Source organism: Camellia sinensis, chromosome 7, assembly GCF_055761805.1.
Source record: "Camellia sinensis isolate YWXY chromosome 7, ASM5576180v1, whole genome shotgun sequence".
In the NCBI taxonomy this organism is placed as follows: Eukaryota; Viridiplantae; Streptophyta; class Magnoliopsida; order Ericales; family Theaceae; genus Camellia; species Camellia sinensis.
Genome location: NC_138967.1, coordinates 305001 through 324580, shown reverse-complemented (window position 1 = coordinate 324580; position 19580 = coordinate 305001). Strand labels below are relative to the sequence as shown.

The following is a 19580-nucleotide window of genomic DNA, read 5'->3' as shown; positions in this document are numbered from 1 at the left end:
GAGCGGGGAGCTATGTAGACGGGCAGTACGCTCGAGCGGCCGAGTTCACGCTCGAGCTGGAATTGAAGGCAACCAGTACTTTTGCAGACCTAAGGGTCCGCTCGAGCGGTGAAGTCCATGCTCGAGCGGGGACCCTATTTTTTGAAATCCTGTTCTTGCATTTTGTGTTCTGTTTTCCGTTCTCTTTCACTTGCAAGCACTCTTAGGCATATGTCAAGCATTGTAAATGAGTTAATGAGATAATAATAAAGCCTAAAGAGGAATATGTGAATTAAAGAACGGATTGAATTGTTAATGACCCCTTTGTGTTCATGAAACGTGTAGGGTCAAGCTCCAGGGCAAATCCACAAGCCGATCACTGTGAGTAATATCAATATTCGAAAGCTTGTCAATGTCCAATTGTTATTTCCTTATAAACTTTATGAGTTGTTAATTGGGATTGTGGACAAAAGTCTGACAGGAATGAATGAATGGACCAAAGGTTGTTTTGATATAAATGAATGGACCAAAGGTCGTTTTGATATAAATGAATGGACCGAAGGTCGTTTTGATGTGAATGAATGGACCAAAGGTCGTCCTGATATAAATGAATGGACCAAAGGTCGTCCTGATGTAAATGAATGGACAAAAGGTCGTTTTGACACATGTGAGTGGGCCGAAGGCCGTTTCGACATGAATGAGTAGGCCGAAGGCCGGTTTGACATGAACGAGTGGGCCAAAGGCCGTTTTGACATGAACGAGTGGGCCAAAGGCCGTTTTGACATAAATGAATGGGCCGAAGGCCATTTTGATAGAAATGAATGGCCCGAAGGCCGTTTTGACATAAGTGAATGGGCCGAAGGCCGTTTTGCCATGAATGGAAACCCAAATGGGCCAAAGGCCAGAATGTTGGAACTACAGTCACTTGATTTGCATTTCGTATAGTCGTATATATTTGCTTATTAGAAGTATGAATTGGGCCCAAGGCCGTTTGGAGCATGTCGTTCTACATATTGTTATGTAACTGTCATACTTGATATTATTCACTGGGCTATCACTCACGCTCATTCATGTGTTTGTAGGTGAGCCAAGAGAAGCACAAACCCAGCCCCAGTGAAGTCTGGTAGGGACAACATGAGTTTTGGGAGAGTCAGCCTTGTGCCTCTCGCATGAGACCATCCTTGCCCTTTATTGTGTACTTATGTTTTGTCTTGTTGGCAAGGGCCTAGTGTATGTCTGTACATAGTCTGTTATAGGTTGACTCGTTTGGATGATCCTGTCTGTAATGTATTTTGTGAAACTGTATTTTTGATGTGGGTTATTAACGTATCTGAGTATGGTTTGTTTGATGTGCATATAAGCACGGTTCTATGGACAAAGTTTTAAATTTTTGCTTCCGTTTGGCCCCTTACTCTGACGAGTTACGTCTGTTTCGGTCTGAGGCCGTAGGTAATCACAGGATTACTGGCCGGTCATGTCCTTAACCCATAGGGGCGGGTTCGGGTCGTGACAGTATGTTTGTAAGCTAGGGAGGGTGTGGTATATATAGGCAAATTTGGGGTAAAAGGACATAAAAGCCCTTTAGTTGAAAATGGATGGGAAAGCTAAGATTTTGGTTGCTGTCAAATGGGATAGGAGTAACTAAGGTGCTAAATCATAGGTTTTGGCAGCAATTAGTTGATCTTTAGTTGAAAGGTAACTAGTTTTGAGATTTGCAACCTAGGTCTAGGTCACTAGGTTTGGATTTCCTAGAATATCATAATCATAGTCTTGGGGAAGTGTGATGGGTTGTTATTTTTAATTAATTTTGGTCCTAGGCACATCCCTCAAGGTGTATATATACCTATATATATATTGCAAGATTGATGGTATACCAAGGTACAAGGTACAAGTGCTAGTTTGGGGTAAATTTAGAATTTAAATAAAGAAGTGAGGGCTTGGAATTAAACTCATGTATTGGAACCTTACTTATGTAGAATTAAATTAAATTAGGTTAGGGAACCTAATCCGGCTAGTGTAATTCCTGTTCCGATAAAAATTAAAAATGCTATCAGGCAAGATTCGAAATAGTTTAAGAAACTGAGGGGCTTTAAGGAAATAATTCAAATGTAAGGGTTTTTTTATTATTATTATTATTTTTTTAAAGAAAATACATTTTTCCGGGGCTTCACATTAAATGTAATGAAATGAGGAGGATTAGAACCTTAATGAGGTATTTAATTATGATCTAGTTAGGTCTACGACTAATGTAAATATCTTCTAGTTAGAAGTACACACATATATATAGCAAATCTTTATATGTACCAAAGTCATTATTGCTCCAAGATTTCAAGAGATTTTAAAGTACAATGATTATAGTCTAGGGAGGGTATGATGGCTAACCATGTGATGGTGAATTGATGGACATGTTATATATATATATATATATATATATTTTGTACAAATCTTGTAAAATATATTATTAAAAAAGATTTTTGGGTAAAAGTGTATATAAATATATAATAGTACTTGTTTGGGGTCAATTTGTGATTTAATAAAAATGTGCAGGCTTGGGTTCAATTAAAGTATCTATTTCAAGTGTAAAGCAATTTAGTTTGTATTATCTTGCTTTGAATTTAAAGGTAAATAACCGAACGATGACTGTAAAAATTGAAAGTTAAGGTTTAGAGCGATTAATCTAAAATTTGAGAGTTAAGTAGTTAATATTAGAGTGTTAGAAGTGATTTCTAAGCTTCCAGGATCGATTAGGGTTTGTATGGATTCGCCCGTGATGCGTTTTCAGTCCTAGGGCTTAATTTGCGATTAATCGACGAACTAAGGGCTTTATTATAATAATTCAAAATTTAGGGACCTAATAAGGTTTACAAAAAAAGTCAGGGGCCTCACAGGAGTACTCAGTGAGTGTTTATGCTTTAGCATCCTTGCATGCGTGTGAGTGATTGCCATGATAGCATGCTTACTATGAGGCTAACTGCTTATGTGATATAACTACCTGAATGCCTGTGGGTGAAGGTTGGATTACTTGAATTGGAACAATCCATCAAATGCGAGTTTTATGCCCATTTGAAGTCGTAAAATCATGTTTTTCTAAGCCCACCTGAGGGTGGCAAATCCACGTCTTAGCCTACTTGCGAATAGCATCATCAAACCATTTTCAAACAAGCATGAAATGTTTTGTTTCAATTTAGGCGATCTAGTCTATACTTGTATGCTGTGTGCATCACATAGTAAATTCTAGGCTAAAAAAATGGGAATAAGAACACATGTGTTTTCAAAAACAAGATATCATACTTAGTACAAACCGATCTTTGATTGGGCGAGTGGGGGTGCTCATTGCATGACCTTCCCCAATCGTACCCAAGTTCCCGAGCCTAGGCAACTTTGGTGATGACGGAATAAAATATTTAGGTGGCGACTCTATGTCTGGCAAAGCAGTCCATGTTTGGCACTTCTTTCTAAAAATCAGTTTTCCAAAACGATTTGTCGGATTTGGGCTCTTTGGTGATTTATCAATCTTGCATTGCACTTTGCAAGATTAGATTCAGAACTATGACATTTGAGTCTGCTACTGTAGTAAGTCCAAATGAACAAAATGGGATCTCTCCTAGGACGTTCGGGCCCGTCTACAATCATTCATTCGTCTTGCATGCACCGGGCTCGGCGCATCATTCAAACTGCATTGTATTTCAATACACTTTCTTGAATACGTGTTCCAAAGCATGTTATCAAGTGTTGCATTCATATGCCATCTTAGATTGCCGAGCCTATTAGTTGCATTATTGCATGTGTTGCATTAGGCATCTTAACATAAACTAGGATCATGCATGATTTCTAACTAGTTTTCTATTTTGGCCCAGAGTACACTGTAAGTGTTTACGTTTTAGCATACTTGCATGAGTGTGAGTGTTGCCATGTTTAGCATGCTTGGCATGAGGCTATTTGCTTAAATGATATAATTGCATGAATGCCTGCCGATGAAGGCTTCATTACTTGAATTGGAACAATTCATCAAAATGTGAGTTTTAAGCCCACTTGAAGTGGCAAATCATCATGATTTAAGCCCACCTTGTTTGGTGGCAAATCCGCGTTTTAGCCTACTTGCGAATGGCACTTCCAAACCATTTTCAAAAAAATGAACATGAGATGTTTTGTTCCAAATTGAGTGATTTAGTCTATACTTGTATGCTGTGCGCATCACATAGTAAGGTTAGCTAATAAACCGGAATAAGAACACATGTGTTTTCAAAACAACATATCATGATTAACAGAGGCTGATCCTTTGATCGGGGGAGCGGGGGTGCTCATTTCATGACCTTCCCCCTTCGTACCCAAGTTCCTGAGCCGAGGCAACTTTGGTGATGACGGACACGTGGCCTTAAGCACGAGTCAGGGTTTCCTAAATTTCCCAAAATAAAATATTTAGGTGGCGACTCTGTAATCAGGCAAAGCAGTCCATGTTTGGCATTTCTTGATCAAAATCAATTTTCCAAAACGATTTTCCAGATTTGGAGTCTTTGGTGATTTATTAGTCTTACAATTCACTTTGGTTTAGAAGCTCAATCTCTTCGTGTTGAAGTTCATTACATATTTGATGAGTTAGTACCATATTAAGATTATTTCTATAAAGGCTTGTAGGTGCACCGACAATAAAAATCTATCAGAGTAAATTCAACAAAGATCTACGACAATAAATTCAATGAGAGCTATGTAGCATAGATAAAGGACACAAATAACTTACAAAACATGATAGCAACTTGACATGGCAAGTAGGATACAGAAACAATGATAACACGATAATATATTAATACATTCGCATAGTTTTATCCATATTATATAAGGAACATGCAAACTAATTTATTATCTAAATATTTCTTTAGGGTTTAGGATTTAGGATTTAGCGCTTAGGGTTTAAGGGTTGGGGGTTAGGGTTTAGGGATTAGGGATTAGGGTTTAGGGTTTTTAGGGGTTTAGGATTTAGGGTTTTAGGGGTTTAGGGTTTAGGGTTTTTAGAGTTTTTGGTTTAAGGGGTTTTTAGGGTTTAGGGCTTATGGTTTATGGTGTTAGGGTTTACGGCTTAGGGTTTTGGGCGGGGGGTTTAGGGTTTAGGGTATTTTGGGTTTAGGGTTTGGGGTTTGGGGTTTGAGGTTTAGGGTTTGGGGTTTGGGGTTTCGAGTTTGGGATTTAGGGTTTAAGGTATAGGGTTTAGGGTTTTTTAGGGTTTATCGTTTAGGATTTAGGGTTTAGCGTTTAGGGTTTAGGTTTTTTTTAAGGTTTTTTAGGGTTTAGGGTTAGGGATTTTTTAGGGTTTAGGGTTTGAGCTTTGGACTTTGGGGTTTAGGGTTTGGGATTTGGGGTTTGGGGTTTAGGGTTTAGGGTTTGGGATTTAGGGTTTGGGGTTTAGGGTTTAGGATTTAGGGTTTAAGTTTTTAAAGTTTAGGGATTTAGGGTTTAGGGTTTAGGGTTTTAGGTTTAGGGATTTAGTGTTTTAGGGTTTAGGGTTTAGGATTTGGGGTTTAGGATTTAGGGTTTTAGTGTTTAGGATTTAGGGTTTTATGTTTAGAGTTTTTTAGGATTTGGGGTTTAGGGTTTAGAGTTTAGTGTTTAGGATTTTTTAGGATTTAGGGTTTAGGGTTTTTTAGGGTTTAGGGTTTATGGTTTAAGATTTAGGGCTTAGGGTTTAGGGTTTAGGGTTTAGGATTTGGGGTTGCTGTTGCTAAAGCCCATCTATCAATTTTGCTTGGCGGTCTGCGATCCCAGCTTGGCAGGCTGTGACCTCAACTTTGCGGGCAGCATCTATTTGCATAATCTTAATAGTCTGCTGGAGCTGACGAAGCATGTCTTCCATGCTGACTGCAGGATGCTGAGCTATCAGAACTGGTGAATACTCTCTTTCTGGAGTGTCTCAATTTAGAGAGCTTCGGGGTATTGTGTCTATTTGTGCATTGGAGTACGTGTTGGTAGAGAGTAAGAGAACAAATTCAGTTGGAATTGATGTTGCAACATGTGGGTGCGTTCTTAGGCGCACACATGGTTTACCTTGTGTTCACGAGATTGCAGATTACATGAGACAAGGCCATCCTATTCCACGTAATAGCATACATGTACATTGGACGTGACTTACTATATGTGTGCATAATCCGAAGGAATAGAAGTTGGAATTGACTTGTATCCCAGAACTTGAGTTGATTTTGAAGCGGTTCAAAGAGTCTGATATTGCCACACAATTGGATATGTTGAAGAAGTTTAGGGAAATTGCAAATCTAGCGAGCACTTTTCTTATTGAGCCTGATGTGAAACCTAATCCACGTCGAGGACATAAGAAAATTGATATATCTTGTCGTCGTGACCCGTGTGCATTTGAGTTGGTTGACGATGGGCATGATAGCAAGAGCACATTAGCTTTCAGTTAGTCAAAGAAAAAGAGAGCTTTAAAAGTGCATAAGAAAAAGCGGAATGTGAAGACAAAGACATATCGTACAAGAACAAGTTTACCGAGTGCATATGTTGGTGACTTCCCACCTATGTTAATACCATTCATAAAGTTGATGAAGGGTGTAGATGGTGATGAGAATTGTGGATTTAGAGCTATTGCAGGTTTACTTGGTCTTGGAGAGAATGATTGGGTGCAAGTTGGGCGTGATCTGCTAGTTGAATTGAATAATCACAGAGATGAATACATTGTACTATATGAGGCGCATAAGAGGGTTGAGGAGCTGACACACATCCTTTCATATTTTGAAAATAGACTAGGCTTTGATCGTTGGATGACTATGCCTGACACGGGGCATCTTATTGCATCATTTTATAATGTAGTCTTGTACCACTTGTCATTGCAACAGTGTCTCACTTTCTTAATTTTGAGATCACCGCCAGTAACCCTAGTTGATCGTCGTGAGATTGCCATCGGATTTGTCAATGGAAATCATTTTGTGCATGTTTAAGTTATGAAAATAACCAAACATTGTTGTCTAATATTTGTGTAATTGCAAATTTTATGTATTTGGTAAAGATATGTAATTTTTTGAATGTACGTGTAGGTATTTTTGGAAGCCGGTCATCCAGTTCCTCCCATTGCCGTGCTTTGGTGAGTTCACTATCACCCTTGTGTATAAGAATAGGAGAATGCATATGTTAGCCGCATTCAAAAATTCAAAGACAACATAGGACTAATGTAGCTACTCAAGAGACATTTGATGTAGTTGACATAGATTGATGTATTACAGAGTAGTAATGATAGTTTTAAGACATTAGTTTTTATGATTTACTAGCATGGAGTAACGAGGTCGATATCATTTTGCCATTGGATTTTGTAATGGTCAATTTTATTTTTTTTAAAAAAAAAGAATATTATATGCATTGTAGTTCTCTAATTTATGGAATGGATGCCATATTATTTTTACATTGTTTGAACACAAAATGTAATGAAAATAATATTAACCAAGTGCAATTGCTGTTAAAAAGTAATAAGATTAAACAAGTATGTAAAAAAAATATATAAATTAAATAGTAGTTCAATCCATTCACACCATCACAAACTACATGTGTATTGTACATAATCTAAAAAATACATAATCCAAAGATAATAATAATATTTGTCTCCTTATACATCCACCAACACCAACAGAAACTACTTGTGCTAACATTATGAACTACTATTAACTACGTGACCGGCGTGCTCCAAAACGATGTGCAGTGGAAGAGCTAGGTGCAGACCCACCCTGAGTGGATGTGCTGGGTGTAGCTTCACTAATGTGTTGATCTTGAATAAGTTGTTTGATTTCATCAATTGCGTAGTAAAGCCTATCAAGATGTTGAACACTGTCCTCATAGCCAGCCTCAACGAAAGGATGAGTAATTTGATATATTTGTGACATACACTGCATTATGAGAACAAATATAACATTATGTACAAACTTGTAACAATTTACATAAATAATTTGCAATGTAAATGAAAAAAAGGATACCTGTGTGTCTTGGCTAGAATACTGATAATGATGGATATTCGAGTCCACTTGAGAACGACACGCTGGGTTTTGTACATACATATGGGTAATGGTTTGGTACTAATACATGTAACTAGGAACACAATCCCAGGGTTGTCGTACCGGTGTACTCCTCATTCGATCAGATAACACATGGTTATCCCATGCCTCCCAAATGATGTCCAAGTATGCATACATAACATTGTAGCATAGAGCTGTGGCTTCTCGAGAAGCACGCATAGGGCCAAGTGGTGGATTAGGGATTGTTTGCACTCTGCCAAACTGTCTCAAAACTCTATCAAGGTGATATGGTTCAACTACTTCCATACACTTTAGGCAACCGTGGTAGAACGTAATTGGGTGACATGGATGGACATCTTTGCAACTCTGGTACGGATCCCAAATAACCTACAAACAATAACAACTGTAAGATATGACAACTGTAAATTTTATATGCTATGGAGTTTCAAATTTTGAAGGACTTTTCAACTTATATCATGTACACCCAACCTATCAAGCTCCTCTCAAAAAGCCTGCAACTGTGTTTCTTCACCAGACTCTCTTTGAGAAGTCCAATGGTAAACATGTGGCATGTCTCAAGTGTAATTCATATTCAAGTGTTGTCGGAATCCATGAAAGTGCTCATAAATCCATCCCTCAAAGAGTGTCATGTAACCGGCTATTTGTTTCACGCTGAACTTGCTAGCGTACCCCATCTGTCTATGTAAGTATGCCAATGCAGTAGCACCCCAAGCATATGAAGATACAGTTGTCAAATCGGACAACAAACTCAAATAAACAACGGGGACCTTAGTACAAGTTTTGTCACTGAAAAGTGTACAACCCAACAAAAACAGCAAGTATGCTCTACCTACACATGCAATTCTTTCCATTGAATCATTGTTTGTGACATTATGAAAGTGTGCCCTTAACCATTCAAGCCTCACTGAATTGCCTTCAGCACTACACATCTCATGTTTGACGTCTTGCTCATCAATTTCCACGGTATTAACTACTAATGCAATGGCTCGCCTTTCTGACAACTTACACACACTAATAGATTTTCCTACAATAGGAAGCCCTAGGATAGTGGCGACATTGTCCAATGTGATAGTCATCTCTCCAACAGTCAAATGGAAGGTGTTTGTCTCTGGTTGCCATCTCTCAACAAAATTGGACACTACAATTTTGTTGACAAAGCGGTATGTGCAACGAGCTAATTATGCAAGTCCTGACATCTCCACAATGTTTACAAATGTAGTGTTGTTTCCTTGTTCCCACCATGGCCACGAACGAATCTTAGATGAGTGACTATGACACTTCAAGGGCCCCCTTTCATCAGCACCATTCCAAATAGCTGTGGCAACATGACTTTTGAAACTTTTAAGGATTGATGGATTAGTTGGCCCTCCCAGAAATGGCTGAGTAAGGATATCTTCATCAACAATGTCAGCATCATCACCAGTAGGGTCATCATCCATAGCAATATCATCCATAACTGGTGCACCATGTATAGGATCATCATCCATGGTAATGTGCGTGTCATCATGACGTCTACGTCCTCGTCTATGTCCACATCCACGTCTCTCTAATTCATGGAGTCTTCTGTTCAAAGCTGTTACTGACCGACGTTCACTAGGACCAACATCCATTTGCACAAGAAAAGTTGTTCTCAGTAACCCAATATAATGAAATAGAATAAACACTCCCAGAAAAGGATCACATCAATGCGAGTAATAAGTAGCCTAACCATGCCACCTTAATGAAATCTAATACGCAGTTATAGACCATTAAATTCACAATTTCGATGATGTGAAAATAACAAAATAAGTTAAATACATAACCATACTACTTATGAAAGATTTAGACTAGGATTTGTTGAAAAATCACAATATAAACATGGATATAGAAAAACTATTTGTATTCTATACAGACCATTCACCAATTAGTTTGGTTGATGTTCACAACATGCGAAAAACAGATTAACTTCATTTCGGCCAATTTACCAAGGCAACAAAGTCATTAATCAATACCAACATCATTTTTAAACAATCAAAGGACTGCCCATCACTTGTCTTTGTACATGCCATTGATTGTAAACCTGTTGTAGCTGTAAGTATATAACCAAAGACCAAATTTGTCACCAATTTGAATGCTTTGAAATGACAAACCCCAAAGGCAAAATAACTCAAGCTTTAATATTCTATATAATGCAATTGTTTTGTTCATCTATTTAGCTAACAAAATTTATGAAGACCCAACTACTAAGCTAACAATATCATGTGGAAATACCAAAACTGCACAGATTTTTGTTTCTATTGTTATGCATTCAATTTTGAAAAAATAAATAAATACATAAACATACCCATAAAAGAAAATTGTTGGAAAAGAACCTAAAGTAAAACCAATGTTGGTGGCCTATGTAAAAAAAAAAGAAAAGAACCATTTGGAACTTCAGGACCGATAATACACAAATATTTCAGAAATTAAGTACCGAAATTATTGCATTTATTTGGAACAAAAGAACCGAAAATATAGAATATATTCGGAAATCAAAGTGCAAAATTATGTATTTTGTTCAGACCTAATTGAACGAAATTATACATATTATTCGGTGACTAAGTGCCGAATTAAACACACAGATTCGGAAACCCAGTGCAGAGATCTACACAGCAAACCCAGCAATGGAAAAATCATGCTTTTACGCCAATGGAGTGAAGAGATATCTGAAAATTGTCAATGTAATAACAAAATGATAAATGTAATAATAAAATGGAAAGATTTCTTACCTTAAACAAGGTTTTCAATAGTGTTTAGTAGAGATTCAATGGAGCTCTTCAAATCTTCAATGGAGGTGAGAAAAGTGCAAAGTTTTTTCTTTTGTTTCCTAGTTGAATGAAGCCTTCTTTTTCGTATTTGAACCAAGTCACTTTGGTCTTCACCAAAGTGGGTGGAAGTAGAAACGTGAATTGGGATCAATTAAAGTGTGTGTATTTGAGGGTAAAGTGTGTGTACATGTTATGAGTGAAGGATTTAATTGTAATTTTAAGGATGTGGATTGAGAAAATTAGTTAATAATTAAATTCATAGGGATGTGTATTGAGAAAAGATTTGCCCTAAGTTTATCAGGTGGGTGGAAATAGAATTTCTCAAATTTTGGAGTTCTCACAAAACTCCTCATGAAAGTTTGCTTTTGCTTATATAATATATAGCAAGATAGATAGATGTGCCTGCAGTACATACAATTTCTACGGGCATACAGACAATATTACTTTCGCTTATATAATTATATGGAAATTGTATGTATGCCCATAATGTCCTAGTGTATTACAGGCATACATACATTGTATGGAAATATGTGTAAAATATATTGAATAAAAAGGAGAAAATAAAAAAAAAACAAATAGAGAGAAAAATAAAAATGGGAAAAAATAAAAAAATAAAAAGAAAAGAAAGAGAAATGTGGGATCATGGGATCACAGAAGGATGAGTGAGAAAAGAAAAAAGGAAGAGAGAGAGAAGCGGGAAAATAGAAAATGTATATGTAAGATATTTTTTGGAGAAATATATCTGAGCCATTTTTTTATAACTTGAACAGATCTGAGCCATCTAAATGTCCTAATAGGACAAAAATATGTTGAAGCTTAAAAATCGTCCTGCTTTATTAAAGTATGTTGAAGATTAATATAAGGTCCAAATTTATGAAGTCTATCAGGTATTCAATATATTTAAAAATAATAATTAATTGTTCAAATTCATTTAATTTGTGGAATATAAAATTCATTAATTTAATCTCCACTACACATAGTAAAATCTGGCTCTTAATTCTGGGATCGCAGACTTTTCCATATAATATGAACAAAAATAAGTGAACAAAAAGGAGAAAAAAAATAGAGAGAAAAATAAATATGGGAGAAAATAAAAAAGTAAAAAGAAAAGAGAGAGGAGTGTGGGATCATGGAAGGATGGGTGAGAAAAGGAAAAAGTAAGAGAGAGAAGCGGGAAAATAGAAAATGTCTAGGTGGGATATTTTTTGAAAAATATATCTTAGCGGTTGTTTTATAATTTAGATCTGAACCATCCAAATGTCCTAGTAGGACAAAGGTGTGTAGGACAAATTCAAAAACCATCCTACTTTATTATATATATATATATATATATAAACAAATAAAACAAAAAGAAATCGGGATAGGGAAAAAAATCAGTTAAACAAAAAAACATTAGGAGAATCCATTGGAAAAAATAAAGAATTTAAGATAAGAAATTAATTCACCCGTAATAAATAAATAAATAACATATATTTAAGGTTTAGGATTTGGGATTTAGGAGTTTAGGGTTTAGAGTGTTGGATTTTAGGATTTAGGGTTTACGGTTTGGGATTTGGGGTATGGGGTTTAGGGTTTAGGGTTTGGTGTTTCGAGTTTAGGGTTTAAGATTATTTAGGGTTATTTAGGATTTGAGGTTTAGGGTTTAAGGTTTAGGATTTAGGTTTAGGTTTAGGGTTTAGGATCTAGGGCTTAGGGTCTAGGGTCTAGGGTTTAAGGTCTAGGGTTTAGAGTCTAGTGTTTTAGGGTTTAGGGTTTAGGTTTAGGGTCTGGGGTCTAGGGTCTGGGTTTACGGTCTAGGGTCTAGGGTCTAGGGTTTTAGGGTCTTGGGCTTAGGGTATAAGGTTTAGGATTTAGGGTTTAGGATTTAGGGGGTAAGGTTTTAGGGTTTAGGGTTTTTTTTTAAGGATTTAGGGTTTTTTAGAGTTTAGGGTTAGGGTTTTAGGTTTTAACGTTTAAGGTTTAGGGTTTGGTGTTTAGGGTTTAGGGTTTGGGGTTTGGGGTTTATGGTATAGGGTTTAGGTTTTGGGTTTGGGGTTTAGGGTTTAGGATTTATGGTTAGGGGTTAGGGGTTAGGGTTTAGGATTTATGGTTAGGGGTTAGGGTTTGGGATTTAGGGTTTAGAGTTTAGGGGTTAGAGTTCAGGGTTTAGAGTTTAGGGTTCATCGGTTTGGGGTTTGGGGTTTAGGGTTTAGGGTTTAGGACTTATGGTTAGGGGTTAGGGGTTAGGGCTTAGGGTTTACAGTTTAGGATTTGGAATGTAGGGTTTGGAGTTTAGGGGTTAGGGTTTAGGATTTAGAGTTCAGGGTTTAGGGTTCACGATTTGGGGTTTAGGGTTCAATGTTTAGGGTTTATGGTTCAGGTTTTAATGTTTAGGGTTTAGGGTTCTGGGTTCAGGGTTCGGGGTTTTGGTTTTAGGGTTTATGGTTCTGGGTTTAGCGTTTAAGGTTTAGGGTTCAGGGTTTAGCGTTCAAGGTTTAGGGTTTAGGGTTTAAGGTTTTAGGGTTTAGGGTTCAAGGTTCAGGATTCAGGGTTCAGGGTTTAGGGTTCAGGGTTCAGGGTTCAAGGTTGATGGTTTAAGGTTCAAGGTTTAGGGTTATGGGTTCAGGGCTCTGGGTTAAGGATTTAGGAATTTGGGTTTAGGGTTTAGGGTTTGTGACTCCTCGAGCATTGGTGATGTTTCCTCCTACCAGATGGAAGAGGGCTTAATAAGCTACTATAAGGGGGGACACCTTCCTTAAGACTGGCTAGCATGGCCAAGTCATTGCTTTGGCTTGTGGCATTGAAACTCTATAGCCAAGCATGGGATGTGTCGAGTGGCAACCCACGGTGGTGGCAGTGGCATGGCGGTCTTGGCCGGCAGTGCTGCATAGCTTGTATGTGGCATTAGCCGCGGCCTGGTCGGTATGCCAGCTTGGCGTGCATGCATCCAGGTCCATGCCCTTGACATTACAGCATGGCATGCTTGCGGCCTGGCCAACTTGGCAGCAAGGCGTGCCCACAGCCTAAGCGATATGGCATGCGCGCGTTGTAGGCAGCATTCCAGCCTGACCTGGTCGCGGTCTAATCAGCATGGCATGTCCACGGCCTAGCCAACCTGGCTGCTAGCCTGCGCGTGGCCTTGGCAACATGGCTTGCTCATGGCCTAGGCAGCATGGCAGCCTAGCCTACGCGCAGCCTTGGTAGCCTGTCAAGCCCGCGGCCTTGATAGCATGCCAGCTAGGCCTACGTGCGTCCTGGGCAGCATAGAATGCCCACGGCCTAGCTAGCATGGCTGCCTGGCAACATGTCGAGCCCGTAGCCTTGGCAACATGGCAGCCTAGCTTATAAGCGGTATAGGTAACGTGGCATGCCTACAGCTTTGCCAGCATGGCTACCTAGCTTGCGCGCGACCTTGGCCAGCATGCTGCAGCCTTAGCCAACAGCATAGGCCGCAGCCTTAGCCGGTATACAACAGCAAAGGCCGCAGCCTTGGCCATCATACTGCAGCAGAGGCCGCAACCATGGCTTGTATGCCTTAGCCTTGGCCCACATGCTGTAGCACAGGCCACAGCCTTGCCCAACATGTTGCAGCCTTGGCCAGTATGCTACAACATAGGCTACCTTGGCTAGCAACATAGGCCAGTGCCTTGGCCAGCAAGTCGTAGCACATGCCACAGCCCTAGCTAGCATGCCACAGCCTCGACTAACATGCTACAGCACAGGTTGCAGTCTTGGCTGACATGACGCAGCCTTGGCTAGTATGTAGTAACACAGGCTACAGCCTTAGCCAGCAGCATAAGCAGCAACACAGGTCGCAGTCTTGGCCAGCATGCTACAGCATAGGCCGCAGCCTTGGCCAGCATGCTGCAGCTATAGCCAATAGAGCAGATTGCAGCCTTGGCCCACATATTGCAGCATAGGCCGCAGCCTTGCCCAACAAACCATAGCCTTGGCTAGCATGTTGCGGCACAGGTTTCCTTGGCCAGTAGCACAGGCCGTTGCCTTGGCCAGCAGGCCACAACACAGGCTGCAACTTTGGCCAACATGCCACAGCCTTGGCTAGCATGCTGCAGCATAGGCCGCAACCTTGGCCAACATCACAAGCCACAACGTTTGCCAGCATGCTGCAGCACAAGTTGTAGCCTTGGCTAGCATGGTACAGCACAGGCTGCCGCCTTAGCCAGCATACCGCAGCCTTGGCCAGAATACCAGAACCTTGGCTAGCATGCTGTAGAACAAGCCACAGCCTTGGCCATCAGCAAATGCCACAGCCTTGGCTAGCATGCTGCATCACAGGCCACAGCCTTGGCCAGCATGCTGTAGCACAAGCCACTGCCTTGGCCGGTAGCACAGACCGCAACCTTGGCCAGCATGCTGCAGAACATGCCGCAACCTTGGCCAATAGCACAGGTCGTAACCTTGGCTAGCATGCTGTAGCACAGGCTGTAGCCTTGGCCAGTAAGCTGCAGCACAGGTCGCAGCCTTAGCCAGTATGCAGCAGCACAGCTCACAGCGTTGGCCAGTATGCCCCAGCCTTGGCCAGCATAGTGCAGCACAGGCCGGAGCCTTAGCCAGCATGCTATAGTAGAGGATGTAGCCTTGGCCAGCATGCCATAGCCTTGGCCAGTAAGCTACAGCACATGCCACAGTCTTAGTTGGTAGCGCAGGCTGTAGCCTTGCCCAGCATGCCACAACCTTGGCCAAAATGCTGCAGTACAGGCCACAACAACCTTGGCCAGCAGCACAGGCCGTAGCCTTGGCCAGTATGCCGCAGCCTTGGTTAGTATGCTACAACACAGGCCACAGCCTTGGTCAGCAGCACAGGCCGCCGCCTTGCCTAATAGCATAGGCTGCAGCCTTGGCCAACATACTGCAACACAAGCCGCAGCCTTGCCCAGCAGCACAAACCGCAGCCTTGGCCAGCATGCTGCAGCCCAGGCCGCTTGTCATCGAGCCGCATGGCACCATCATCTTATCCAAATGGAAATTGTTTCATGTCGCGTTGCACCAGTTGTTTTGATCACTTATTGTGTATTTTATCACTTTTGTGCGACAATGTGCCGTATTTCTTACATTTTTACTTTTTGTTTTGAACATGATTCTTTTATATTCTTACCTAAACCTTGCCATATAATTAATAGTGCAGAAGTATTAATTTTAAATGTCATTTCAATTTTTTTTGGCTATTTTTCTTGAATTTTTTTATTTTTTATATATTTATTTATTTAGAAAAATTAAAATAAAATTAATAATTAAAAAAATAATTTAAAAATTATTATAATTAATAGTGCCTTATCCTTTAATTATTGGAATCATATCTACAATTTTTTCACTAACTTTACAATTTTTTATTATTTTTAAATATTAAAATAGAAATAAAATAAAATAAAATAAAATATTCTTATGGCCAAATATTTTTTTTAAATTTTTTTATGGAGTTTTTTTATTTTTATATTTTCTTCAAGTTATGATTGAAAATTCATTGAAAAAAAACTCTACTTTTCAAAAAAAAAAAACCTATTATGACTCCTCGAACATAGATGATGTTTCCTCCTAACAGATGGAAAAAGGTTTAACAAGCTACTATAACGGGGGGATACCTCCCTCAAGGCTAGCCAGCAAGGCTAGGCCACAGGCCACGCGCAGGCTACGGCATATGCTTGGCATATGCCGTTGCTTGGCATATGCCGTTGCTTGGCTTATGGCAAGCATGAGATGTGTCGAGTGGGGGCCCGTTGTGGTGGCGGTGGCACGCCTACCTTTGCCGGCGGCGTGGCATTGCCTGCGCACGGCCTAGGCCGTGGCCTGGCTGGGATGCTGGCTTGGCATGCATGCATCTAAGCCGTGACCTAGCAGCTTGTTATGTGAGCGGTGTGGTAGCACGCGGTCTGGACAGCTTGGCACGTCTACGGCTTGGGCAGCGTGGTAGCTTAGCCTGCACGTGGCTTGGGCAGCATGGCGCGCTCGCGACTTGGGCGGTGTGGCAACCTGGCCTGCACGTGACACAGGTAGCATGGCACGTCTGTGGCCTGGGCAGCGTTGCAGCTTGGCCTGTGCGCGGCTTAGACAGCTTTGCATGCCTGCGGCCTGGGGGGCATGGTAGCCTGGACTACGCAAGGCTTGTGTAGCATGGCTTGTGTGCCTTTCGAGTGATGATCTTTTACTGCGACGCGCGAGTTCTGCGTACGATTGTGCATGCCTTCGCACGCAACACACGTCAAATGATAACAATCATTTTGAAGTCGACCAATATCTATGGTTTGGCAACAACGCAAGCCGTGGCCCTGCTGCCCACCCGGGCCACAGCCAAGGCAACAGTGTAGGCCATTGCATAGGTCGCAGTGTAGGCCATAGCTAAGGTAGCAGCCTAAGTCGCAGCCCATGCAGCAGCATTTGTCGCAGCACAGGCCGCAGTAAGGCAACAACGTAAGCCACAGCAAGGCAGCAGCCTCATTCGCAACCAAGGCCGCAACGTATACCACAACCAAGGTAGCAGGCCAGGCAGCTGTGCAACCCGCTGGCCAGGCTGCAACCCGCTGGCTAGGCTGCAACCAGGCAGCAGCGTAGGTCGCAGCCAAGGCAAGCAGTCCGGGCAGCAACACATGTCGCAGCATAGGCTGTAGTCTGGCAGCAGCGCAAGCCGTAGCTAAGGCAACAGTCAAGGCAATAGCCAATGCAGCATAGCCAAGGTAGCGACACAGACAGCAGCGCAAGCTACATCCAAGGCAGCATAGCTAGGGCTGCAACGATGGTAGTAGCGCATGCCACAGCCCAGGTCGCCGCCCAGGCTGCAGCCAAGGCAGCAACACTGATCGCAGCCCAGGTTGCCGCCATGGCCGCGGCGCAGGCCGTATCCCCGGCCGCCTCACATCGAGTCGCAAAAACTTTTCGAGGTATGCCTCTCTTATCCAAATACAAATTATTTCATGTCATATTGCACTGGTTGTTTTGTATCACTTATTGTGCCTTTTAGCGCTTTGTCCAACAATGTGCTGTACTTCGTACATTTTTAACACTTGTTTTGAACATGATTGTTTTATATTCTTACCTAAACCATGCCATATATAATTAATAATGCACTAGTATTATTTTTGAATGTCATTTCCTATTTTTTTGCTATTTTTCTTAAATTGTTTCAATATTTATTTATTTTCAAAAATTAAAATAAAATAAATAAAAATTAAAAGAAAAATGTTAAAATTACTATAATTACAAGTGCCTTATCCTTTAATTATTGAATTCATTTCTACAATTTTTTCACTATTTTTACTATTTTTCATTATTTTTTAAATATTAAAATAGAAATAAATTAAAATAAAATATTTCGGTGGCCAAATTAATTTTTTTTTATGGTGTCTTTATTTATTTTCTTTAAGTTATGATTGAAAATTCGTGATGAAAAATGTTACTTTAAAAAAAAAAAACCCCATTATGACACCTCGAGCATAGGTGCTATTTCCTCCTGCTAGATGGAAAAAGGCTTAACAAGCTACTATAAGGGGGGGGGGGCACCTTTCTTAAGGCTGGTATGGCCAGGCCATAGGCCACGCCTATGCCAAGGCGCGTGCTTGGCTTATGCTATTGCTTGGCTTGTGGCATTGAAATTCCATAGCCAAGCATAGGATGCGTCAAGTGGCGGCCTGCGGTGGTGGCGGTGGCACGATGGCCTTGGCCAGCAGCACTGCATGGCTTGTGCACTGCATTGGCCGTGGCCTGGTCGGTATGCCAGCTTGGTGTGCACGCATTCAAGTTCGTGCCCTTGACATTGTAGCATGGCATGCTCGCGGCTTAGTCGACTTGGCAGCAAGGCGTGCCCGCGACCTAGGTAGCATGGCATGCCACGGCCTAGGCAGCATGCCAGCCTAGTTTGCACGCGGCCTAGATGGCATGGCATGGCATGCCCGTGACCTAGCCAACCTGGCTGCCTGGCCTGCATGCCACCTTGGCAACATGGCGTGCCTGCGGCCTAGGCAGCATGACAGCTTGGCCTACGCACGGCCTTGGTAGCATGTCAAGCCCGCGACCTTGGCAGCATGCCAGCCTAGCCTATGTGCATCTTTGGCAGCTTGGCCTGGGGGCGGCTTGGGCAACATGGAACATATCAAGCTTACAGCCTTGGCTGCATAGCAACGTGGCATGCTCATGGCCTAGCTAGCATGGCTGCTTGGCCTGTGCGTGGCTTTAGTAGCTTGGTATGCCTATGGCCTAGGCAGCTTGGCCTGCACGCAGCCATGGCAGCATGTCAAGCCTTTGGCCTAGGCAACATGGTATGCTTGCGGCCTAGGCAACTTGTTTGTCTGGCATGTGTGCAGCCTTGGCAGCATGGCATGCGCCCGTCCAGGACGGAGTGGAAGCATCGCATGTGCGCGGCCTTAGCAGTATGATAGCCTGGCCTGCGCGCAGCCTTGGCTTTATGTCATACTCATGGCCTTGGAAGCCTAGCTTGCTTGTGGCCTTGTCAGTATGCCGGTCTAGCCTGCAGGCTGCCTTGGTATGTCCCTCGGGTAATTGCCATTAGGTTGGTTTTGACTTTTGTCTACAAGTTACTTGTCCTTCCCTTACGGAAGTTGCCTTGTGAAAAACATGTCCCTTGGGTAATTGCCATTAGGTTGGCTTTGACTTACATACAAGTTGCCAGTGCTTTCCTAATGGAAGCCGTTTGTTGCCTTTGTTATTTGTCTTCGCGCTAACCAGTGCTTGCTCGGCTTCTCTAAATGTTTTTGCACGTTCGTCGGGCTTCTTAGTCCTTCATGGTGTGATTTGTTTTGGGGGTTGGTGCATAGTGTACGTCGTAGCGCATGAGTTGTGATTG

At 41.4% G+C, this 19580-nt stretch overlaps 1 protein-coding gene across 1 annotated transcript; it reads left to right on the top strand.

Moving 5' to 3' along the window:
• The first annotated feature begins 6500 nt into the window (after window positions 1-6500).
• On the top strand, window positions 6501-6920 carry LOC145794922 (uncharacterized). Its single transcript, XM_082877254.1, has one exon. The coding sequence runs from the start codon at window positions 6501-6503 to the stop codon at window positions 6918-6920; it is 420 nt and encodes a 139-aa protein (XP_082733380.1).
• The last annotated feature ends 12660 nt before the right edge of the window (window positions 6921-19580 follow it).

Excerpts from the sequence above, each read along its gene's own strand:
- LOC145794922 (XM_082877254.1), top strand. The coding sequence starts at position 6,501 with ATGTTAATACCATTCATAAAGTTGATGAAGGGTGTAGATGGTGATGAG.